This window comes from Salmo salar, chromosome ssa15 (genome assembly GCF_905237065.1).
Source record: "Salmo salar chromosome ssa15, Ssal_v3.1, whole genome shotgun sequence".
In the NCBI taxonomy this organism is placed as follows: domain Eukaryota; kingdom Metazoa; phylum Chordata; class Actinopteri; order Salmoniformes; family Salmonidae; genus Salmo; species Salmo salar.
The window spans coordinates 62,445,798-62,472,175 of record NC_059456.1 but is presented as its reverse complement, the minus strand read 5'-3'; the positions used below and the strand labels follow the sequence as shown (position 1 = coordinate 62,472,175).

General features: G+C 43.2%; 1 protein-coding gene across 4 annotated transcripts in view; it reads right to left on the bottom strand.

Annotated features, from left to right (window-relative positions):
• LOC106571850 (dedicator of cytokinesis protein 3) overlaps positions 1-23,249 on the bottom strand; it is a 111,609-nt gene extending 88,360 nt beyond the window's left edge. For all 4 annotated transcript variants that reach the window (XR_001321018.2, XR_006759220.1, XM_014145341.2 and 1 more), the window contains exons 1-24: positions 22,126-23,249; positions 21,902-22,022; positions 21,105-21,181; positions 20,927-21,000; positions 20,716-20,829; positions 20,459-20,596; positions 19,632-20,246; positions 19,364-19,465; positions 19,113-19,271; positions 18,779-18,958; positions 18,421-18,630; positions 18,043-18,212; positions 17,741-17,868; positions 13,664-13,899; positions 12,506-13,572; positions 10,136-10,343; positions 9,971-10,053; positions 7,794-7,878; positions 7,027-7,260; positions 6,670-6,763; positions 4,406-4,510; positions 4,045-4,118; positions 3,795-3,887; positions 3,369-3,603 (exon numbers count right to left, since the gene is read on the bottom strand). Coding sequence is in view for 2 of the 4 variants with exons in the window: in XM_014145341.2 (XP_014000816.2) it covers positions 3,369-3,603; positions 3,795-3,887; positions 4,045-4,118; positions 4,406-4,510; positions 6,670-6,763; positions 7,027-7,260; positions 7,794-7,878; positions 9,971-10,053; positions 10,136-10,343; positions 12,506-13,572; positions 13,664-13,899; positions 17,741-17,868; positions 18,043-18,212; positions 18,421-18,630; positions 18,779-18,958; positions 19,113-19,271; positions 19,364-19,465; positions 19,632-20,246; positions 20,459-20,596; positions 20,716-20,829; positions 20,927-21,000; positions 21,105-21,181; positions 21,902-22,022; positions 22,126-22,132 (4,609 nt within the window). In the remaining 2 variants the exon portion in view is untranslated. The remainder of the gene's footprint in view (positions 1-3,368; positions 3,604-3,794; positions 3,888-4,044; positions 4,119-4,405; positions 4,511-6,669; positions 6,764-7,026; positions 7,261-7,793; positions 7,879-9,970; positions 10,054-10,135; positions 10,344-12,505; positions 13,573-13,663; positions 13,900-17,740; positions 17,869-18,042; positions 18,213-18,420; positions 18,631-18,778; positions 18,959-19,112; positions 19,272-19,363; positions 19,466-19,631; positions 20,247-20,458; positions 20,597-20,715; positions 20,830-20,926; positions 21,001-21,104; positions 21,182-21,901; positions 22,023-22,125) is intronic.
• Positions 23,250-26,378: the final 3,129 nt, after the last annotated feature.

The window sequence follows — 26,378 nt, the reverse complement described above, 5'->3', positions numbered from 1 at the left end:
GTACATAGATTTTTCTTTTTTCTACTGTATGTTTGTTTATTCCATGTGTAACTCTGTGTTGTTGTATGTGTCGAACTGCTGTGCTTTATCTTGGCCAGGTCGCAGTTGTAAATGAGAACTTGTTCTCAACTAGCCTACCTGGTTAAATAAAGGTGAAACAAAAATGTAAATTAAAAATAAATTGTTCTTTAAATATGTATGTTTATTTTGAATACATTTGCAAAAGTTTCAAAAAAACTGTTTTTGCTTTGTCATTATGGGGTATTGTACATAGATTGAGGGGGGAAAACTATTTAATATTTACTTAAATTTAACTAGGCGCGTCAGTTAAGAACAATTTCTTATTTACAATGATGGCCTAGAATAAGGCTGTAACCTAACAAAAATGGAAAAAGTCAAGGGGTCTGAATATTTACCGAAGGCACTGTATGAAGTGGCTATGTTGAGCATAAAAGTGATTATTTGAAACAGTTTATGATAAACACAGAATGTCAGAAATCAAAACATATGGGCTGCATGATGCAACACTGATGATTTGAGAAAGTAGCAAAAAAAGATGGCACTCTGTTCCTTGCCTCAGGCTGCACAGATGTTCTCTCATCAAGTGATCATATTTTCACCCATCAGACTATTCTCAATTTAATCTAGTCTTTAATAATATGGACATTTTTATTTGATTTAGAATGGCCCATTATCAAATAGACAGGAACAGGGGCAAAAATACATGTAATCTGTATGCACTCGAATAGCGAATGGAGGCTGCAATTTTTCCCACCGGCCGTTCTGTAGGCTACTTCGGTTTTATAGGGGAGCATGTGCTTAATATGAGTAGCTGAGAAATAAATACAAGAACACTTATTTCACTCCATGCATCAACCACTGTTTGAGGAGCATGCTCTCACTGCCCGACAGGTGATATTCTGCCCAAACTGTATGCCATGAGCTCTCCAAACTTGTTCCTGCAGCTACCCAGTAACTTAATTTGGGAAACCAAGTGAAATCTGTTCGGGAACATCGATAGTAACATGTTTTCACAACAAAACATATTTCACTAAAACTGTTGACAGCCCGTCTACGCACTTGAGAAAGGAATAAAAGGAGGGAGCAGAGGAAATGGAAACACATGGTGGCGAAATCTTCTGTATAGCTTTAGGTAAGGTCACCCAATTAATGAAATATAAAACATTTAAATAAATAAATAAATATATATAAAAATATAAATATATAGATAGATATCTATCTATCTATACATTTATCTATATATATTTTTTTAAATCCCTATTACTAGGCTTTTCAAAATCCAATTTTGTAATTGTAGGCTAACTGTAAGACACCCAGCACAACCAATGAACCAACAGCATCTCCTAGGGGTATAGATTCTCTCCCACTCATGGATATACATGTTGGAGTGTAGCGTAAGGTAACCAGTCCATCCAGTTCGCATAATAATACAGTCCACACTCAAAGGCTAAAATCAGTTTTGTTTAATGTTTTTCTGCCATGCGTAATGTGCGGTAGGACATGCATTGTGTAATGGCAAAATCATCATTTGAATTCAGTTTTATTGGCTTGGGCTCATAAGCCTATGCATCAGTTCTAATATGTGTACGGGTTATTTGAATGAATCGTCAGCTTAGAAAGCGCTGTCCATTTCCTTGTATTAGGCTTTGAAACAACATACACAACCATGTTTTACACTCAGTTTCAACCCGCTGTTGAACTTCTTTCTTCAAATTGATCATCACAGTGAGTTGAGTTTTAAAAGTATGATAGACCTACTGTTTTGATGATAAGTGTTTGATGTGATTTTTGATTGCATTTGCATTGTTGTCAGAGTGGTTAGAGTGACCATAGAGCCCTGAGTACCAGGCCATTAGGACCTGATGGTAGTTCACAAGTTGGGTACTACCAAAGCATGTCCAGGGTTCATAAAGGAGATTACCATGACTCAACGGTCACATGGAATTTTACTGCGGTCGTGACTCATGACTGCCAGTAATCTGGTCACCGCAACAGCCTTAAATGGACCTATATATTTTTATATAAAAGATATTTGAGAATTAGCAATGACCAAAATAAAAGCTAGGCAGTCAGGGAGATTCTAAGATAATGATGCATTTAGGAGTATTTTTGGAATGGCATGGGGCCCCCGTTGATTTTGCTATACTGTTTGAGTCCCATGACCACGCCCACCACCTACGCCCCATTTTGATCCAGAAAAAAAAACCTGTATGTGTTTGTGTATGCAATCCTCTTTGTGCGGTAATGCCAAAGGAACATGTCCATCCTGGATGGACAATAAAGTTGCATTCTATTAATAACATAAATGGTTATGATGTCTATGGCTCTTAAACTCAACTCTTAACCTTCGAAGCTAGTTCCACTGCGTTTTTTCATTGTTCCCCTCTAATCACAGACTGATTTAAACCTGGCACACCAGGTGGATGCAATTAATTATCAAGCAGAATAGAGAACCAGCAGGCGCCGGACCTCATAGGGTAAGAGTTGAATGCCCCTCGTTTTATGTCATCATTTTTAAAAAATGACTAATTTCCGGACTATTAAGCGCACCTGAATATAAGCCGCACCCACTGAATTAAAAAAAAAAAAGATTATTTTGAACATAAATAAGCCACACGTCTATAAGCCGCAGGTGCCTACCGGTACATTGAAACAAATGAACTTTACACAGGCTTTAACGAAACGCGGCTTGTAACAAAAATAAAGGCTTTAACGAAACACGGCTTGTAACAAAAAATTAGCAGTAAGCTTTAGTTGTCTTTTTGCACTGAGTCAATTCCTCACGCTGCTGTTTCCAACGTCTTATCATCGACTCATTAAGACCAAGCTCCCGTGCAGCAGCTCTATTTCCTTTTCCAACAGCCAGATCAATCGCCTTCAACTTGATAGCTGCATCTTATGCATTTCTCTGTGTCTTTGCCATGATGAGGGTGACAAAATGACTACCGTAATCAGAATGATGGGAAGTTTGAGAGCGCTCGATTTAATCTAAACAGTAAACAAAAAAGTTGTTTGACCTTAACCCGTTCGGCAATTTCATTGGTCTAATGAAAGCTTCATGCCGCCAAAAAACTGAGCACGTCACAGAATGTTTTTTTTTTTGAAAAACAAAAAATTGAAAGCGGGAAAAATCCATATATTAGCCGCGTCATTGTTTAAGCCGCGAGGTTCAAAGCCTGGGAAAAAAGTTGCGGCTTATAGTCCGGAATTTACGGTATGTATCCTAGACCTTATGACAGAAGGTTAAAGTTCAATGTTACCACAAACTTCAACCCTGCCGGTCCTTCATCCAATGCTGTACCTAGATGAGTGCGTGGCTGAGGGACACACTGACAAATGTTACTCACTGTTATCCAGGGCAAGGTCCCCATCTTCCTCATCCGAGTCATCGTCATCATCTTCACCATCCCCCTCAAGCAGACGAGCTACCTCTTCATCGTCAGAGGGAGAGAAGTCATTGTTCCCATCTTCCTCTTCCTCTCCTCCATTATCATTTTCCAGCTCGGCAACCAGTGGGTCTGTGTTGATGTCGTCGTCAGAGTCATCTTCGTCATCATCGTCATCCTCTTGATCGTCATCCTCCTGATAGGGGACAAGTGTTCCAGAACAGCCAGATCTTATATTTCGATATTTAGGCTGTATTACTTGCAATAAATAAATGTTCTGGCACAACCAACCAATCATCCAATGTTAGCGATTGGTTATTTGATGGATTATCAACCAACATAACACAAAAGGGGGCGCTTTGTGAAGGGGTACGTTGGGTCCTTTACCTGATCTTCCTCATCCTCCTCCTCCTCAGCCAATCTCTGGCGTCCCACCTCGTACAGTCTGCACACCGTGTCTGTGTTGACCGAGTCCTGGTTCTGGAGGGGAAACACACAAAGTCTGACAACAGTTGTATGCCTCAATAGTACTAAGCCAGACCACCGCTACACTCAATATCTGACTGTGCAAAGTGGGGTATGTGATTCAATCCCTTGCAGCTTTATCGAGTAATCTAACAGATGACAGAAGATGTACCTCGATCACAGCCAGGTAGCAGTCCTTAGTATCTGTGCAGAGGTCAAATATATTCCTCTTCACGGCGATGGTGGCTGCGGGGGGGGGTAATAGACATCTCATTTAACTTCACAATATTGAAAGTAGTTGATACAGGAAGAATAAACCATTTTGTAAGGAGTCAATTTGAAAAAAGCTAATCCGACTCCATTTCCAAAGCATGAAGCTGTAGTTTTACAAAACTAGTGTTTCCCAGATGGTGGGTCAGGACAGGAGCCACTATTGAGTCATGCGAGGGTTGCAATTTAAAATGGGATAGTCTACTTCTGATAAATACAAGGACTAGGGACTGTTGTGACAGTGTGTCTTAGAGCAGTCTTACCAATGGGTTTGTAGTCAGTGGCGTTGAATGTCCTGAAGGAGGAGCCAAAGGGAGTCTTCATCTGCATTTCCAATATATCATCCTCATTATCTGCCTGTAGCGTCGCTGGAAAAACAACATTAGGGTTACGTTTTCTGTACACGCCACAACTAGAGCAAATCTGGGCAGATTAAAATGGCCAGACCGATGGACATGGACCCATGGTTCTGGCTACTAAACAGAGTGGTGTGGGTGCGTGTGTGGGCAGAGCCTTCATGGTATCCACATGGCCCTAGGTAACAGGGTTGGGGTCAATTCCATTTCTATTCAGTCAAGCAAAAAAGTTAATTGGAATTCCAATGAAATAATTGAAAAATTCTGCTTGAAAATAGATGGCATTGCTCAATTCTGGTACCATAGGGCCACATTGCGGTAAACGCAGAGGGTCTCACAGAATCTGGACAGAACGGAATTCAACAATGTTCCAAAATGTATTGAACTTAGTAGGAGAGCAACTAAATGTAGTGGACTAATTAGAAAATACATTAATTTGCCCAAGTTCATCATAATACATCAAGAAAATGCATCAGTGATTTGTATTTTCCAGCAACTTTTGGAAACAGCACAAGAATGCCCGTCTGTGTGTTGTGTGCAGTGCGTGCGCAGGTCTAGTCTACACTTTGAAGATGTGAAGGCTTTCCCCAAATAAATACTCCATGAAATGTTATCTACAAAATAGCCTACCTAGCAGAATGATATCATGCTCATTTGCATCAATCCAGAGGCCATTCGTTTAGCAAACTCTGCAATCACATGGTCTCCATCTGATGCTCACTTCTGTAAGAATATTTTGAAGATAAATACACAACGCAGAGGACTAAAGGTCAAGAGGACTAAAGGTCAAGAGAGTACTAACAATCAAAAGAAAGTGTTTTTTCTGTAATAGGGAATTAATGAGAAAAGGGTCAGAGACATGGGAGGAATTTGTCTATACATTAAGCCTGAAATAGGATACTTGTTATTTGGCCATTGGCCCAGTTTTATTGCAAGGAATTCCAATTGGTCAACCACAGGCTTGGGTTGGGTAATAAAACTACATCCTCTCCATTTGCTCTGTGTTGAGAATCGCTGAGGAGAGAATCACTGAGGACAGGGGAGAATGAACATCTACCTCTCAGCATAACATCTATGATTTATCCTCTTTGAATAAACCTATTTTTCTCCCCCGATTTGCATTGGAATCTGTGTTATTGAAGAGTTAACATCAACTGCTAACACTTCGATTAAATGGGTAACTTTTTCCCCCCCAAACATCAAAAGTAGTCTCTTGATGTGGTTCAAAAATTGTTGTGGAGTTAAAAATATATATAATAATTGTATGTTCTATTAAAAAGTGAGATGTGAAAAGATTACAAAAAAAACCCTGGGGAACAACAGTATCTATACTTGCACATTCATCTTCTGTACATCCACCATTCCAGTGTTGAATTGCTATATTGTAATTACTTCGCCACCATGGCCTATTTATTACCTTAACTCCCTTATCTTACCTCATTTGCACTCACCGTATATAGACTTTTTGTTTTCTTTTTTTTCTACTGTATGTTTTGTTTATTCCATGTGTAACTCTGTTGTTGTATGTGTCAAATTGCTATGCTTTATCTTGTCCCGGTCGCAGTTGCAAATGAGAACTTGTTCTCAACTAGCCTAACTGGTTAAATAAAGGTGAAATAAAAAAACTTTCAAAAACTAAGACGGATATAAAACTAAATTTGGGGAAAATGTAATGAATTTTGGTAATGCGAGGATCCATGATAGCAAAATAACACTAGTTGCATACGTACAAACTGCATGGATGTACGTATGGGTGGATAAAGAGATGATGACAAGAGTGATACTGCTGCTCCAGTGCCACTGCTGTGGTTGGGTCCATCATGGCCTACACATGGCTCAGGCTACTGAGACATTAGAGTGATATGGATGTGGGTGGATCCATCATGGCCTCCCTGTGGCTCTGGCTGTGAGGTGGTGTGAACCAGCTGGTGCTCTCCTCTGCCAGCTCAGGGCACAGCCTCCTGGCCATATGGTTCAGTGGGGCAGTGTGGCATCAAACACACACACCTCTACATGCACCTTCAACACTTCATAAATACACAACCCCCAAGCACTCACCTTTTTACACACATCTATAAAGTGCTAGCTGTTCAGCAGGTGAAATTTGATTAGTCTCGCTAACACAGGATACAGTACTGTATTTCCCATCATGCAGCGAGTTCAGTCCTCACCTCCGTAGATGACCGTGCCGTTGTTGTTGAAGACGATCCTGCACTGATCCAGAGCTGGCACTGTGTGGAGCAGATGGAAGGTCCGCAGGTCCCACTGACACACTCATTAAGAAATCACAATGTCACATCACTTTCAGTATAATGTAATGACTATTTTTTCCAATTCATTTGGTGTTGGGGTATTTTGCTGGATCTACACAACAGATGACATGTGACAAACTAATATTGACATGAGGCCGCTTTTGAGGCTTGATAACATCTGACCAACTGATGTAGGCTAAGTACCGCCAACTGAGCATTGGGAATACTCTTTAAAAATGTAATATTACTATTGTACAGTAAGTGAGTAAAGGATACAATCTCAGTGTTGACAATGACCTCCAGGCCGTTGGGGTGGAACACTCCACTGATGTTCATGTTGAACTTGTCAAACTTGTGGATGGCCTGAGCTGAGCGCACATCCCACAGCACGCCGTCGTTCAGCACCAGGTCGTCAGTGGGGTTAAAGGTTGCACAGTTCCTCTTGTAGTTGTTGGACAGGTCCGGGTAGTAGAGGGTAAGGGTCTTCTGCCCTGTCTGGATGTCATAGATCTGAGACCCAAAGACGATGACATGATTTCAGCTTATACACCGAGTATACAAACATTAAGAACACATGCTGTTTCCATGACAGACTGACCAGGTGAATCCAGGTGAAAGCTATGATCCCTTGTTGATGTCACTTGTTAAATCCACTTCAATGAAGGGGAGGAGACAGGTTCAAGAAGGATTTTTAAGCCTTGATACATTAATTGTGTATGCCATTCAGAGGGTGAATGGGCAAGACATGATTTAAGTGCCTTTGAACAGTGAATGGTAGTAGATGCCAGGCACATCGGTTTGTGTCAAGAACTGCAACGCTGCTGGGTTTTTCCACGCTCAACCATTTACCGTGTGTATCAAGAATGGTCCACCACCCAAAGGACATCCAGACAAATTGGCTACTTGACACAACTGTGGGAAGCATTGGAGTCAACCGGGGGGGTGCAACTCAATATTAGGAAGGTGTTCCTAATGTTTTCTATATTCGGTGTATGTACATGGTTGATCAGTTTAACCTTTAGATGTTGAGAAAGAAAACTTACGTGAGCTATGTGTTCCTTTGTGCCAATGACTCGGTCTTGTGAAAGTTTACTGAACTCCACATAATGGTCATCTAAAAAGGAATGCCTGGAAAGAAAAAGGGAAACAAATATATATATATATGTTCAATATGAACTGAAGTCAGAGGTTGTAAGGATTGCCTTGGAATTTGTATTTTTTAATTTATTTTCCATTTATCTTTATTTTTTAGACATAGGTAAATATATATACATACATACACTGCTCAAAAAAATAAAGGGAACACTTAAACAACACAATGTAACTCCAAGTCAATCACACTTCTGTGAAATCAAACTGTACACTTAGGAAGCAACACTGATCGACAATACATTTCACATGCTGTTGTGCAAATGGAATAGACAACAGGTGGAAATTATAGGCAATAAGCAAGACACCCCCAATAAAGGAGTGGTTCAGCAGGTGGAGACCACAGACCACTTCTCAGTTCCTATGCTTCCTGGCTGATGTTTTGGTCACTTTTGAATGCTGGCGGTGCTTTCACTCTAGTGGTAGCATGAGACGGAGTCTACAACCCACACAAGTGGCTCAAGTAGTGCAGCTCATCCAGGATGGCACATCAATGCGAGCTGTGGCAAGAAGGTTTGCTGTGTCTGTCAGCGTAGTGTCCAGAGCATGGAGGCGCTACCAGGAGACAGGCCAGTACATCAGGAGACGTGGAGGAGGCCGTAAGAGGGCAACAACCCAGCAGCAGGACCGCTACCTCCGCCTTTGTGCAAGGAGGAGCAGGAGGAGCACTGCCAGAGCCCTGCAAAATGACCTCCAGCAGGCCACAAATGTGCATGTGTCTGCTCAAACGGTCAGAAACAGACTCCATGAGGGTGGTATGAGGGCCCGACGTCCACAGGTGGGGGTTGTGCTTACAGCCCAACACCGTGCAGGACGTTTGGCATTTGCCAGAGAACACCAAGATTGGCAAATTCGCCACTGGCGCCCTATGCTCTTCACAGATGAAAGCAGGTTCACACTGAGCACGTGACAGACGTGACAGAGTCTGGAGATGCCGTGGAGAACGTTCTGCTGCCTGCAACATCCTCCAACATGACCGGTTTGGCGGTGGGTCAGTCATGGTGTGGGGTGGCATTTCTTTGGGGGGACGCACAGCCCTCCATGTGCTCGCCAGGGGTAGCCTGACTGCCATTAGGTACCGAGATGAGATCCTCAGACCCCTTGTGAGACCATATGCTGGTGCGGTTGGCCCTGGGTTTCTCCTAATGCAAGACAATGCTAGACCTCATGTGGCTGGAGTGTGTCAGCAGTTCCTGCAAGAGGAAGGCATTGATGCTATGGACTGGCCCGCCCGTTCCCAAGACCTGAATCCAATTGAGCACATCTGGGACATCATGTCTCGCTTTAGTCCAGGTCTGGGAGGAGATCCCTCAGGAGACCATCCGCCACCTCATCAGGAGCATGCCCAGGCGTTGTAGGGAGGTCATACAGGCACGTGGAGGCCACACACACTACTGAGCCTCATTTTAAGGACATTACATCAAAGTTGGATCAGCCTGTAGTGTGGTTTTCCACTTTAATTTTGAGTGTGACTCCAAATCCAGACCTCCATGGGTTGATAAATTGGATTTCCATTGATTATTTTTGTGTGATTTTGTTGTCAGCACATTCAACTATGTAAAGAAAAAAGTATTTAATAAGATTATTTATTTCATTCAGATCTAGGATGTGTTTAAGTGTTCCCTTTATTTTTTTGAGCAGTGTATATAAAACAAAACATCTAAAAAATAAAGATAAATTGAAAATAAATTTAAAAATACAAATTCCAAGGCAATCCTTACAACCTCTGACTTCAGTTCATATTGAACATTTTGGTTGAGCAATGAGGGACCAATGTTGTTCTAGCTAAAATCACAAAAGCCCCAATGTTGCTTTTGTTACACTGTGGCCCCACTACACTGTCTGTGTTCTATGAAGTAAAGATTCCAGCCCTAAGGCAGTTCAGTTAGTGTGCATAATTAAAGAACCCGTCAGCCCCTTTCAGCAGCTCCCTGCTCTGAGGACCATACACACAGAACCAGTAGAATGAACCATAGAAAGGGAACGGTAGAGCAGTCATCCCCATTGAAAGCAATAACCAACTGTATTGATTTGACTGGGCCAAAGTTAGTCTTATGTGAGTCACACTTACTTCATGATGAACACTGACTTCATGCCCCACAGTGCAGACAGAGGATAACTCCATGATGCTGACGTCAACAACAGAGAGCCATCCTGATGACAAAAGACAAGAATAAAGGTTTAATTAAATACTATGTTTTAGATATCCACAAGATAGGTTGATTTGTACATGTACCTCACTGACCCGTGATGGCTCTAGGTGTGTGATGGCAGAGTTGTGGCAGCTATAGCTGGCCTCCTCCTGGCCTGTGAACACATTGTAGAGTTTGAGCTGGCCCGTACACGTCCCCAGCATCAGGAACCGCTCACGGGCAGAGAAGGCACAACACATGAACCCACTCTCATCCTCGTCTGCTTCCCTGAACACAGAGATGGGTCGGAACCTGAAAAAAAATAAAAACAAACTCAGCAAAAAAAGAAACGTCCCTTTATCAGGACCCTGTCTTTTAAAGATAAATCCTTAAAATCCTAATAACTTCACAGATCTTCATTGTAGGGTTTAAACACTGTCTCCCATGCTTGTTCAATGAACCATAAACAATTAATGAACATGCACCTGTGGAACGGTCGTTAAGACACTAACAGCTTACAGACGGTAGGCAATTAAGGTTACAGTTATGAAAACTTAGGACACTAAAAAGGCCTTTCCACTGACTAAAAAACATCAAAAGAAAGATGCCCAGGGTCCCTGCTCATCTGCGTGAACATGCCTTAGGCATGCTGCAAGGAGGCATGAGGACTGCAGGTGTGGCCAGGGCAATAAATTGCAATATCCATACTGTGAGACGCCTAAGACAGCACTACAGGGAGACAGGATGGACAGCTGATCGTCCTCGCAGTGGCAGACCATGTGTAACAACACCTGCACAGGATCGGTACATCCGAACATCACACCTGCAGAACAGGTACAGGATGGCAACAACAACTGCCCGAGTTACACCAGGAACGCACAATCCCTCCATCAGTGCTCAGACTGTCCGCAATAGGCTGAGAGAGGCTGGACTGAGGGCTTGAAGGCCTGTTGTAAGGCAGGTCCTCACCAGACATCACCGGCAACAACGTCGCCTATGGGCACAAACCCACCGTCGATGGACCAGACAGGACTGGCAAAAATTGCTCTTCACTGACGAGTCGCGGTTTTGCCTCACCAGGGGTGCTGGTCAGATTCGCGTTTATCGTCAAAGGAATGAGCATTACACCGAGGCCTGTACTCTGAAACGGGATCGATTTGGAGGTGGAGGGTCCGTCATGGTCTGGGGCGGTGTATCACAGCATCATCGGACTGAGCCTGTTGTAATTGCAGGCAACCTCAAAGCTGTGCGTTACAGGGAAGACATCCTCCTCCCTCATGTGGTACCCTTCCTGCAGGCTTATCCTGATATGACCCTCCAGCATGACAATGCCACCAGCCATACTGCTCGTTCTGTGCGTGATTTCCTGCAAGACAGGAATGTCAGTGTTCTGCCATGGCCAGAGAAGAACCCGGATCTCAATCCCACTGACCACGTCTTGGACCTGTTGGATTGGAGAGTGAAGGCTAGGGCCATTACCCCCATAAATGTCCGGGAACTTGCAGGTGCCTTGGTGGAAGAGTGGGGTAACATCTCACTGCAAGAACTGGCAAATCTGGTGCAGTCCATGAGGAGGAGATGCACTACAGTACTTAATGCAGCTGGTGGCCACACCAGATACTGACTGTTAATTTTGATTTTGACCCCCCCTTTGTTCAGGGACAGATTATTCCATTTCTGTTAGCCACATGTCTGTGGAACTTGTTCAGTTTGTGTCTCAGTTGTTGAATCTTATGTTCATACAAATATTTACACGATTAGTTTGCTGAAAATAAACGCAGTTGACAGTGAGAGGAAGTTATTTTTGTTGCTGAGGTGATATATAAAAAGAGAGAGAAATTATTATCCAAAGAGGTCCACCCAAGGTCCACCTCAGCCTAAAAGGCAAGTTTAACAGTTTAGCTTCCGTCCCTCTCCTCACCCCTACCTGGGCTCGAACCAGGGATCCTCTGCACACATCGACAACAGCCACCCTTGAAGCATCGTTACGCATCGCTCCACAAAAGCTGCGGCCCTTGCAGAGCAAGGGGAACAACTACTTCCAAGGTCTCAGAGCGAGTGACGTCACCGATTGAAACGCTATTAGCGCGCACCCCGCTAACTCGCTAGCCATTTCACATCGGTTACGCACACCCCCCTTTTGACCTCCTCCTTTTCTGCAGCAACCAGTGATCTGGGTCACGGCAACAATGTAACAGTTTAGCTTCCGTCCATCTCCTCGCCCCTACCTGGGCTCGAACCAGGGACCCTCTGCACACATCGACAACAGCCACCCTCAAAGCATCGTTACCCATCGCGCCACAAAAGCCGCAGCCCTTGCAGAGCAAGGGGAACAACTACTTCAAGGTCTCAGAGCAAATGACGTCACCGATTGAACCGCTATTAGCGTGCACCCCGCTAACTAGCTAGCCATTTCACATCGGTTACACAAGGACTTTGTGCTGAGTCCCCAGTGTAGTAGGAAGAAATCATACCTGCTAAAGATGAGGTGTCGGTCAAAGCAGCCGCCATCCACCCCTCCGTATTTTGGGTAGACAACCCTGCCTGTGTGTCGGGAGGTGAAGTTGGTTCGGGCCTGGCGCCTCTGCTTGGGCTCAGGGCACTGGTGGGGGGTGAAGAGGGAGAAGGGGGGGCAGGTGGTGACGGGGTTCTTGCAGTGCGAATGCTGCTCCCTCAGGTACTCTGTGATGATGCTGTCCAGGGCGGGGGGAGAGGGTAGGTGTCTGTCCAGCTGTTTCTTCATGGCTGGACTCTGACTGAAGGAACCGTAGTCTGACTTCTGCCTCAGCAGCCGCGGCTTCTTACAGAGGGCAGGCACGGGGCACGGTGACGGGTGCTCTCGCATGAACACGATCCGTCCAATCAGGGGAGAGACGTTGCTTTGGTGAGGGATCAACAGGGGAGGGGCGGCCAGAGGTACCGTGAGGAGTTGCGACGTCGAGGGACGAGGCAGGGGGTGAACTGACAACGGCACGGACGGATGAGAGCTGTGGCTCACCAACCGTGCTGTGACCCCATTGGCCAGCCGAGGGGTCCGGGGGAGGGCAGGGGCAGGAGAGGCAGGGGGAACAACGACAGGAAGCAAAGCTGAGGAAGATGGGTGGGGGAGGATGGCCATGGGGAGGTCGGCCTCCTTGGTGAGTGTGGTGGCAGTGTCATGCAGACCCTTGACCACCAGGTGGTTCCGGATCAACAGCAGTAGCTCCTTCTCAGGAAAGGATATTCTGGACTGGGCCACCACGTTTGCCCTCTGCAGCCAGGCCAGGGAGACATCCGTCCCGATCATGAGGGGTTTACCAGACACCCGCTTGATTAGCTCTGCCGCAAACTTGCAGAACTTGACGTGTTCGCTGCCTTTGTCCTGGAGCACGGGCTCCTTCATGAGCTGCTGGATGTGTCCACTGCTGAAGAGAGGCAGCTTGCTGATAATCTGTCTGACTGAGCTGGAGCGGGACAGACCCACCAGTGCCTTACAGGCCAGGGTCCGAATCTGATCCGCATCTGTGATGGGCATCTTCACTGTCAGCAGGGACAGCAGTACCTACAGGGAGATGGTAGAAATATGAGACCAGTAGAGCCCAAAAACATTCAAGCGTAAGATCAATAGACAATTCTGAAATAAATACTTTCACCTTGATGCCGTTGTTGGACTGCACCACGTTCCACATCTTGGAGAGCACGCTCTCGCTGTTCTTGGTGGTCTGGGGTAGACGTCTGAGGGGCGTGCCAGAGATGAACTTGCCGATGCCAGACATGCGTTTATCTGGAGCGCACACACAGTTGATGACCACCTGCAGAGCAGACTTCTGGATCTCGGCATCATTCACAAACACCTCTGCCTCTGCCACCACCAGGACTACACCCATACCTGAGGAACAACAGAACATTAAGATTAGAACGCAAAGCCAAGAGTACTGGTCTACTGGATATATGGGGTTGTGTAAATAGAAATCCATGGCAGGTGGGCTATACACTGAGTGTACAAAAAAATTAGGAACACCTACTCCTTTCATGACAGACTGATCAGGTGAACGCTATGATCCCTTATTAATGTCACTTGTTAAATCCCCTTCAAATCAGTGTAGATCGGCTATTTCCAAACAAGTGGTACGCGCAATGCCATCGTGGGGTACACCAAATATAAATGTAATTCACATTTTCACACAGTCCATTTAGATTTTCCAACAGGGCTATACATTTGGGTGAGTTTCCCCCCCTCAGCCTGAGTAGCCTCGTTTCACTGACTAAAAATTAAATAAAATTCCGCAAACCAGGACAACAGGTGAGGATATTTTTTAAGTTACTGGACAGCTTTGTGACATCAAATGGTCTTTGGTGGTCAAGATGTGTTGGTATCTGTACTGATGGCGCAAAAGCCATGACAGGGAGACATAGTGTAGTGGTAACGCGCGTGCAAGCAGTGTCTCCCGACGCCACTTGGGTACACTGCAGCATCCACCGAGAGGCTCTTGCTGCCAAGGGAATGCCTGACAGCTTGAAAGATGTTTTGGACACTTCAGTGAAAATGTTTCACTTTGTTAAAGCAAGGCCCCTGAATTCTCGTGTATTTTCTGCATTATGCAATGATCTGGGCAGCGACCATGTAACGCTTTTACAACATACAGAAGTGCGCTGGTTATCAAGGGGCAAAGTATCGACACGTTTTTTTATTTTTATTGAGAGATGAGCTTAAAGTTTTCTTTACTGACCATCATTTTCACGTGTCTGACCGCTTGCATGATGACGAGTTACTCACACAACTGGCCTATCTGGGTGATGTTTTTTCCTCGCCTGAATGATCTGAATCTAGGATTACAAGGACTCTCTGCAACTATATTCAATATGTGGCACAAAATTGAGGCTATGATTAAGAAGTTGGAGCTCTTCTCTGTCTGCATTAACAAGGACAACACACAGGTCTTCTCATCATTGTATGATTTGTGTGTGTAAATGAACTCAAGCTTACGGACAATGTCAAATGTGATATACCAAAGCACCTGAGTGAGCTGGGTGCGCAATTACACAGGTATTTTCCAGAAACGGACAACACAAACAACAACTGGTTTCGTTATCCCTTTCATGCCCTGCCTCCAGTCCACTTACCGATATCTGAACAAGAGAGCCTCATCGAAATTGCAGCAAGCGGTTCTTTGAAAATTGAATTGAAATAAGAAGCCACTGCCAGATTTCTGGATAGGGCTGCGCTCAGGAGTAATCACCCTTGGCAAATCACGCTGTTAAGATACTGATGCCCTTCACAACTATGTACCTATGTGAGAGTGGATTCTAGGCCCTCACTAGCATGAAAACTAAATACAGGCATAGATTGTGTGGGAAATGATTTAAGACACTCTCTCCAATACAACCCAACATTGCAGAGTTATTGGCATCCTTTCAAGCACACCCTTCTCATTAACCTGTGGTGAGTTATTCACCATTTTTGAAGAGCAAATAAGGCATTATATGTAAGATGGCTAAATAAAGAGCAAAATTATTGATTATTATTATTATTATTATTATTTGTGCCCTGGTGCTATAAGAGCTCTGTCACTTCCCACGTTTGTGGCAGGCTTACAATGATGGCAAAAAACAACATTTGAGAGTGCGCTGAACCTGGTGCTAGAGGGGTACACAGCTGGAGGTTGAATGTTTGAAAGGGTACGGGACTATAAAAAGTTTGTGAACCACTGGTGTAGATGAAGGGGAGGAGATAGGTTCAAGAAGGATTTAAGCTTTGAGACAATTGAGACATGGATTGTGTATGTGTGACCATCAGAGGGTTAATGGGCAAGACAAAAGATTTCAGTCTCTGAACAGGGTATGGTAGTAGGTGCCAGGCAACTGTGTCAAGAACTGCAATGCTGCTGGGTTTTTCACACTCAGTTTCCCATGTGTATCAAGTGTACCACCCAAAGGACATCCAGCGAACTGTGGGAAGCATTGGAGTCAACATGGGCCAGCATCCCTGTGGAACGCTTGACACCTTGTGGAGTCTATGTCCCGACGAATTCGAAGGCAATAGGGGGTGCAACTAAATATTAGGAAGGTGTTCCTAATGTTTTGTACAGTGTACATTGACTTGTGCAATATACATATCGCAAGACATCCATATCGCATGAAATATTTTGAAATGCTAATTAGCCGCATGTACCGTCTGTTTTTATAGTTTATTCGGTTGTTAAACTCTCCTCTTGTGGCTGCTTCCCACACACAGATGTTCCAATGATTTTTTTGCCCATATCGTGCAACTTTAACCTGTTGGGTCTAGGGGGCAGCATTTGCACGTCTGGATAAAAAAAATGTACCCGATTTAATCTGGTTACTAATCCTACCCAGTAACTAGAATATGCATATACTTATTATATATGGATAGAAAACACTCTAAAGTTTCTTTAACTGTTTGAATGGTGTCTGTGAGTATAACAGAACTCATTTGGCAGGCAAAAATTTTCTGACAGGAAGTGGATACCTGATGTGTTGTATTGACTTTAAACCTATCCCATTGAAAAACACAGGGGTTTAGGAATATTTTGGCACTTCCTATTGCTTCCACTAGATGTCACCAGCCTTTACAAAGTGTTTTGAGTCTTCTGGAGGGAGATCTGACCGAACAAGAGCCATGGAACGATGATGGCCCATTAGACACCTTGCGCGCGAGTTCATGTTGGGTACCCTCGTTCCAATACGTTATAAAAGAGTATGCATTCGTCCACCTTGAATATTATTCATGTTCTGGTTAAAAAAGGCCCTAATGATTTATGCTATACAACGTTTGACATGTTTGAACGAACGTAAATATATTTTTTCCCCTCGTTCATGACGAGAAGTCCGGCTGGCTTACATCATGTGCTAACGAGACGGAGATTTTTGGACATAAATGATGAGCTTTTTTGAACAAAACTACATTCGTTATGGACCTGTGATACCTGGAAGTGACATCTGATGAAGAGAATCAAAGGTAATGGATTATTTACATAGTATTTTCGATTTTAGATCTCCCCAACATGACGTCTAGTCTGTATCGCAACGCGTATTTTTCTGGGCGCAGTGCTCAGATTATTGCAAAGTGTGATTTCCCAGTAAGGTTATTTTTAAATCTGGCAAGTTGATTGCGTTCAAGAGATGTAAATCTATAATTCTTTAAATGACAATATAATATTTTACCAATGTTTTCTAATTTTAATTATTTAATTTGTTACGCTGACTTGACTGCCGGTTATTGGAGGGAAACGATTTCCTCAACATCAATGCCATAGTAAAACGCTGTTTTTGGATATAAATATGAACTTGATAGAACTAAAAATGCATGCATTGTCTAACATAATGTCCTAGGAGTGTCATCTGATGGAGATTGTAAAAGGTTAGTGCATCATTTTAGCTGGTTTTATGGTTTTGGTGACCCTGTCTTTGACTTGACAAAACATTACACACAACTCTTGTAAATGTACTGTCCTAACATACTCTAAATTTATGCTTTCGCCGTAAAACCTTCTTGAAATCGTAAAACGTGGTTAGATTAAGGAGATGTTTATCTTTCAAATGGTGTAACATAGTTGTATTTTTGAAAAATTTGAATTTTGACATTTATTTGGATTCAAATTTGCCGCTCTTGAAATGCACCTGCTGTTGATGGAGTGCACCACGGGTGGCACGCTAGCGTCCCACCTAGCCCCAAGAGGTTAATGACAAGGCAGGGCAGTGTAACATACCCACGGTGGAGATGGCGTTGCCCCCCTCCCCATCCAACACGGCCACAGACTCCGACATCAGCAGCTGGGTCTTAGGGACCACCGTCAGGATGCTCAGTAAGTCCAGGGCATAACGCACTGTGTCACTCCTAGGCGACAAAACAACACAGGGTGAAATAGTCACAGAGTACAACTTTGTGTTCAATTGAATTTGTGAGAAATGTTCTCCATAATGAACAGAGGTGTATTTTAATATAGAGCAGATGGAGTTGATAAATAACTCCATCCTTAGAAGGAAGGATGCATTTCTTTTCTGTCCTTACCTGCCGTAGTAGGTCCTCCAGTCGCAAGCGATGGAGATGAGCTGCAGGAGAAGCTGCACACAGGAGAGCTTATGGAAAACTTCTGCAGGCTCCCAGTACAGCCTGGCTGGGCCATACTCAATCAGGAACTCCATCATCTCCACCACCTGCTCATGGGTGTAACTACATGCCTGGGGAACATAAAGAGAATAAGGCATCACTGAAGGAAAACCATCAACAAAGTTCATCTGTGATGATGGGTTCCAGGGGGATGGCGGTAAAATCCATTTCAATTGAGGTAGTTAATTAAAATTCAATTTCATTAATTGAAAGAGGACCCAAGACAATTTGAAATCATCACAATATCCCAACACACATGGAACAGCATGTTCCTCCTACCTTGTAGTAAGGCTGTGGGTGAATGGGAGCACCCCCTTCAGTCCGCTGCAGGGACTGCTTGACCTGCTCCACCTTGATGGCCAGATGGGCCTCGGAGTACCTGCGCAGGGCCATGCAGGTGTGCTTGGCCGTCTGCCTGCTGGAGAAGATCTGGTCATCACTCAGCAGGGCCCCCTGGTCCTCAGGGTTCAGGATCTCCAATGTGCTGATCTGGAGACCGTAGAATACAAAATAAACAGCAGTCTAATACAGAGGATGTTCAGAGAACTGATCTGGAGACAGTGAAATACCAAGTGCTTTTCACCAGGATACAACTGGATGTAACAGAAGCATGACTAAACCACACAGGTCCTCCTACCAGGTTGACCATGCGCCGGAGGCCGTCCTGCCTGTCGAAGAGTTCCAGCACTGCTCGGAAGGAGAAAGAGATGGAGAAGAACATGGTGGCGTGGCAGCAGCCCGAGGCGTGGGAACACTCCAACAGCCACAGACTGTAGCTCACCACCTCAGACAGGATAGAGTGGGGCAGCATACACACCTAGGGGAAACAGAGAAACATTTAATGGGGACACATGAACACACATTTGTATTGACCTACACATTTACATGGAAGTAAATCATGTTACACCCATGTACCACAGGTCACAACTTTTATGAACAGTTGACTTTTATGCAGTGTGTGTTTGTCCTACCCTCTCCATGGCATCCTGGTTGTAGGCCAAGTAGTAGAGGCACAGAGACACCCCTGTGGCGGCCATGGAAGGCTTGGGGATCTCCAGCAGCTTCTGAACCCCTCCATGGACCACAAACTGGGCGGCAAACTTCTTATGCAGCAGCAGGGAGGCTAGGTACTACAGGTAGCAAATGAGAATCTAAGGATAAGGCTGGGATGCTCCTCTTTAAACAATTGAGATGCATTATAGGTCAGTTGTAGAAAGGTTACCTTGAGAGCCTCAAAGGCGAGCTGTACATCGTTGGTCTGCTTCAGGTCCATGTAATGGATGAGCAGCTCACAGGCTCCCATCTGCATGAAGACAGCCAGAAGCTGAAAGACAAATGAATACAGAGAAATAAAAAATGGATGTAGAGAACTACTCGTCTGTCTACCAGTCATTTATGGCATATTGTCTTCAACAACTACAGCACTAGCTCTTATAAAGAAGTTTGATAAGACTGACATCTGCTGGTAGGTTTATGTAGCAGACACTAACCTCCTGGTACTCTCCCAGAGGGGTGAGGTACTGTAGGATGAGCCTCTGCTCCATCTCTGGGGTCAGAGGGTAAAGGTGATAGTTGTTCCCAATCACCCAGGGGCTCATCTCAGACCAGCTGCTGTTGGACAGCTCGCTGAAGTTCCTCTCCGGGTCTGGCAGGGAGAAGTTCAGTTTCTGTTTCACCTTCCGTCCATTCTCCCTCTCTGCTCTCCTCTTGAGGTGAGTGCTGCCCTCCTCCCTGCCGTCGGGGAAGTCCCGGTTGGACAGAGGCGGCGGGGCAGACACAGGCTTCATCAGGCCTTTGACAGCTGAGTTAGCGCAGCTGCTGGTCTTGTGGGTGTGGTTAAGGTAGTTGAGGTGGAAGGAGATCTCGCTGTAAGACTCGTGGCTGTGGATCTCCACTTGGTCCTCATCTGATCCCTTCTCATTCCTCTCAATGCCTTTATTCCCCGGGGGGAAGGGGTTGTCCTCGAAGCCCACGTCGACCGTCTCCTCATCCAGAGGAAAGAGAGGTTCCCCCAGGGTCTTCCTGGGACTGGGCCGTTTAAATCCCTTCCGGTTTTCAGTGTCCTTGGCCTGCAGCTCGCGTAGCCGCTGCAGCATCAGAGGCACCTAAAGAGAAAAAGATGCATCTAGCATCATTCACAGATACTGACATCTAGTATCATTCACAGATACTGGTGATTGACAGCCTGGCACCACTTGTGGTGACAGGGCTAAATTCAATTGAACCCACATTACCGTATTACATTACCGTATTTACACAAGATCTTATGTTGATGTTGTTAAACCTTCTCAGGTAGTAGTAGGATGTTGCCACTGACCACGACAGAGTTCTCCTCCCTGTAGTTGGCAGCGATGTCCTGGTTCTCCATTGCTCCAGCCAACAGGCCTGTAGCATAGATTCTCAGTGGCTGCTCTGCCTCCTGGGCCCATTTAAAAAGCCTCTCCACTATGCCCTCCTGTCATGTACACACACAGACATCATGATTATTGAATATTTGAATCAGTTGTATATTATAGCTAACTAAATATACAAACATGTTCAAGTGCATCTCCACAGATGTAGGTTATAGCCTACCTTCTCCTGAAAGACCACAGCAGTCTCCAACCCAGGCATGATGTTCTGCAGCAGGCGACAGGCTGCAGTGTTGAGGGTGAGCTCTCTGCTGGTCATCACATAGCTATTAACGAGCTAGAAAAAGACAGGAGTTAAAATAATTCAAATTTGAACGAATACCATTCTGTAAATGTGTAGGGAAAAATCACCTCTAAAAAAGTTCAGGTCTTACAGCATTCATGAAGTCATCATTTTTTAACAGGATCTTTAGCAGCTGACCCAAGACGCATTCTGGATCCGCTCTCCCTAAGTGGCAAATGGTTGGGAGAATTAGAAAAACCTATAGAAGGTCAACAACTATCACTGTTGCTATAGTTATGACTACATACAACAGAAATACATAATCTTACCAGGGTGCCTGTCTTCAAAAGGATCCGGATCAGCTTTGTGATATTCCTCAGTCTCCCTCTCCACCAGCTCTGAAATCCTGAGGGGAAAAGAAAACCCATGATATATTCAAAAACATACAACCACATATTTCTTAATGTTCAGAGACTTAAAAAAAAAATGAAAAAAAAAAAAAAAAATATATATATATATATATAAATAAAAATAAAAAATAAAATATATATATATATTTTTTTTTTTCAAGTATATATATATATGTATATGTATATGTATATATATATGTATATGTATATATATATATATATATACATACATATATATACACATACACATATATATATATATACACACATATATACACAACACATATATATATATACACACACATAAATATATATATACACACACATATATATATATACACACATATATATATATATACACACATATATATATATACACACATATATATATATACACACATATATATACATATATATATATACACACACATATATATATACACACATATATATATATACACATATATATATATACACACATATATATATATACACATATATATATACACATATATATATACACACATATATATATATACACATATATATACATACATACATATATATATATATACACACACCTTCAAGTAATATGTGGCATAAATAAATAAGGTGAAAGCAAATAAAAACTTCCCCAAAACATTCAGTGATGTTACTTCCCATAATATCCACTGGTGTTACCAACAATTATCCTCCTGTATTACTCAGACACTCACTTAGTCAGGATGTGGACCAGGTCCGGTGTGCTGGCCTGCTGCTCCCTCTCCCACTGCTCCAGCAGAGAGGTCAGCTCTGCCTTGGAATCCACACTAGCAGATGCCGACGCCATGGTCTGGCCTGACACATAGAATAAACAATGTCATCAACTAAACTTTACTTGGGGTCTTGAGAGAATGTGCAAAAAGAAACTGCATTGGTGCATGCAACAGGAGAGACTCACCTGTCATTGTAAATGTTGATATGAGCTAGATTGATTCCCTACTCGATCCTCTTGCACGCACCAACACAGCTTTTTTAGCATATCATCACTAACACTAGCTTACTGATTTGGCCTACTCCTCAAATAAAATATAATTCAATATAATAGTTTTGGTGACTGGTCGCGGGATTTGCTTGCAACAACATTGAGTCACCACCATCAACCGATTATTGTAAAAATGTCAATTCTGAAAACGCGTACATGTACGAATGTTGGTCCTGTACAACTCCGGTCCATCCGCGGGGTGTTAAAATTCATAATTCTAATAAAAATATATATCTAATACAAAACGACTTCCCCTTCATGCTCGTATCAAGTAAACTGCGGTTAAATTGGGTCCGTACTATCAGGAATCATTGGGACGTCCCTAACCTTACCATTTAAAATGTAACCTTCCCAGTGATAGTCCATATCCCAGTGATAGCACTGACCCAATTATATCTCAGTTCACATAGTACGAGCAAAAAGTCGGTTGTATTCGCTACAATTTTTAGAAGTATGAATTTCATTACCCCGCGGAAGGATCGCAGTTGTACAGGAATAAAACATAGCTATAGGTAAGCGTTTTCAGAATTGGCATTTTTACAAGAATCAACTTATGTCGACTCAATGATGTTGCTAGCAAGTCCCGCGACCAGTCATCAGAACTCAACTCCGCCTCGATATAAGAGAACGGAGTTGCGTTCCTCAACTAGCTACTTAACTCACCGTCTCTGGAATATATTGCTAGTAAGTTAGCTACATCATGATGACAAGCTAACGTGCACACGTGTTTTGTAGTGATTTAGCTAACTAACTACTTAACTGGTTAGTCATCCGTACCTTGCTACATAGTGTACATTAGTTAGCTAGTTAACCATCTTCGATAGACTCTACAGATGTGAAATATCCCTATCATAGCTACCAACTAGCTATGAATATTCCCTATATAAACGTTAGCTAACTAGTACGTTGGAACGAACGCTATGTTTTAGCTACAATCAGTTCAGTGTTGGTGGTCTGCGTTGTGTACACTCGAGCTAGCTACAAGACCGTCTAGGAAGACAGTTTGTGTGCGAAACAGTGTTGTTGGCTGGCTAGCGAATACATACCTTATTCTGCTAAATTTTCCTTTTTTTAAATTTTATTTACAATACCGACAGACACTTGCTAACTACACCAATATTTGTTGAAAAGAATACAAACGCCACCTTGTTATCACTTGTTTTAGCACAGTATTTAACACGTTCTACACGTCAAAAGTTCAGCGTCGACTTTTGATGACGCAAAAAGGAGCAAGCTCAACATGGGCGGAGTTCAGCAGTAATTCCCATTATTTCAAAGCAAAGGGACACACTGGGTGCATTCGAGCTGATCACTTTTGGCAAGTCTGTGGCCTGTTTAAGTGTGTTGCATTAAGGGGATACAAATGGTCAGACTTGCGCCATAGTGGAAGAAGTAAAGCGAGAGGTTTGACTTTGCCCAAAATCTGTCCAGGAAAATAAGCCCCCAAGTGATGGTTTTTTTTGGATGGAGGTCAATGAGTGTCGAACTTGGTCAACCAAAAATGTAATTGATAATTTGCTACGCGAGGCTTATTTGATCGAATAGAAGTTTAGAAAGGATTAGGTTGTTACGAATGCGTTGATTTAAGTGGGCGCACGTTGCAATTTGGCAGTGGCGTGTATTCACGGATGCACGTTGCAACCTCGGATCTGTCTCCCTCTCCGGTGGCTTCTACCTCGGGTTCAGATTCTCGGAGCTAACCAGACCGTGAGGCTACCTGAGAGACCGGTCCATTCAACACCACCAGCTGTCATCATAGGCAGCTCTATGGTGAGAAACATCTCGGTCCTCAAGGCAAAAACCCTGTGCTACCCAGGAGCACGAGTACAGGACATAACAAGGATGCTTCCGACTGCTCTACAACAGATGCCGGGAGCTGACACTGTCGTAGTCCATGTGGGGTCAAACGACATCAGAAGGCTAGCTCAGAACATTTGAAAATTGATTTTAAAGAACTGATTTTAGCATTTTAAGACTAAAAAAAATGGCTAATAATTTCAGGTTCAGTACCATCGTTGGGCCGCGGGTGTGAAAGATTCAGCAGACTGCTGGCATTACACATCTGGCTAAAAGACTACTGTAGCTCTGCTGGAGTCACTTTTATTGATAACTTTGACACCTTCTGGAAACAGAAGATGCTCTGCAGGAATGACGGAGTCCATCCAAATCTTCTTGACTCCTGGACTCTATTCACGCATTTCAAGGCTGCCTTGAAACAATGACTGGTAAATGATCCAAGACCACCTCAGTTAATCCCTACCATTGTGACAATGATTGTTGTCATAATGCTGCATCAAATGTACATGATTTTAGGGGCATTGGCGAACACAATGTAAGTAATTTAATTTATGTACCCCTAATTGCACCGAATACATCTGTTTATCCTACAGCTATTGTAAGCAGTAATCATGAGCCTATAAACCAGAGTTACACTGTTAGCACTGAGGCGGTGTGCAATAGTAGGAAGACCACTTTAAGCAGCTCACCCTGCACTATCAGCATGAGTAAGTCTACCTTTGACAAGCTTCCCAGTTAAAGCATTAAAAACAATCAAGCAACCCAGAAAAGTGCTAAAAATAGCCCGTATTAACATATGAAGCCTAAGAAACAAGGTCCATGAAGTCAATAACTTGCTTGTAACAGATGACATTCATATTCTGACTCTGAAACTCACTTAGATAATACATTTGATGATACAGTGGTAGCAATAAATGGTTATAACATCTACCGAAAAGACAGAAATGCCAACGGAGGCGGTGTTGTGGTCTATATTCAGAACCATATTCCTGTAAAGCTTAGAGAAGATCTAATGTTAAATATTGTTGAAGTAATATGGCTACAGGTTCATCTGCCTCACCTAAAGCCTATTCTTGTGGGAAGCTGCTATAGACCACCAAGTGCTAACAGTCAGTATCTGGATAATATGTGTGAAATGTTTGATAATGTATGTGATATCAACAGAGAAGTATATTTTCTGGGTGATTTAATTATTGAGTGGCTATCATCAAGCTGCCCACTCAGGAAAAAACTTCAAACTGTAACCAGTGGCTGCAACCTGGATCAGGTTGTCAGTAAACCTACCAGGGTAGTTACAAACGGCACAGCAATTAAATAATCAACATGTATTGATCACATTTTTACTAACGCTGCAGATATTTGCTTTAAAGCAGTATCCAGATCCATCGGATGTAGTGATCACAATATAGTAGCCATATCTAGGAAAATCAATGTTCCAAAGGCTGGAATATAGTGTATAAGAGGTCATACAATACGTTTTGTAGTGATTAATATGTTGATGATGTAAATAATATTTGCTGGTCTGTGGTGTGTAATGAGGAGCAACCAGACGCTGCACTTGACACATTTATGAAACTACTTATTCCAGTTACTAATAAGCACGCACCCATTAAGAAAATGACTGTAAAAACTGTTAAATCCACTTGGATTGATGAGGAATTGGAAAATTGCCTGGTTGAGAGGGATGAGGCAGAAGGTATGGCAATTAAGTCTGGCAGCCCAACTGATTGGCAAACGTACTGCAAATTAAGAAATCATGTAACTACACTGAAACAATGATCATTTATATAAAGAATGATAGTAAAAAGCTTTGGGGCACATTAAATGAAATGTTGGGGAAAACATTCATTGAATCAGATGGCTCATTCATCAAAAAGCCCACTGATATTGCTAACTACTTGAATTACTTTTTCATTGGCAAGATAAGCAAACTTAGTGATGACATGCCAGCAACAAACGCTGACACTACACATCCAAGTATATCGGACCAAATGATGAAAGACAAGAATTGTACTTTTGAATTCTGTAAAGTCAGTGTGGAAGAGGTGAAAACATTCTTGTTGTCTATCAACAATGGCAAGCCACCAGGGTCTGACAATCTAGATGGAAAATTACTGAGGATAATAGCAGACGATATTTCCACTCCTATTTGCCACATCTTCAATTTAAGCCAACTAGAGAGTGTGTGCCCTCAGGCCTGGAGGGAAGCAAAAGTCATTCCACTACCCAAGAATAGTAAAGCCCCCTTTACTGGCTCAAATAGTTGACCAATCAGCCTATTACCAACCCTTAATAAACTTCTTGAAAAAATTATGTTCGACCAGATACAATACTATTTTACAGTAAACAAATTGACAACAGAATTTCAGCAT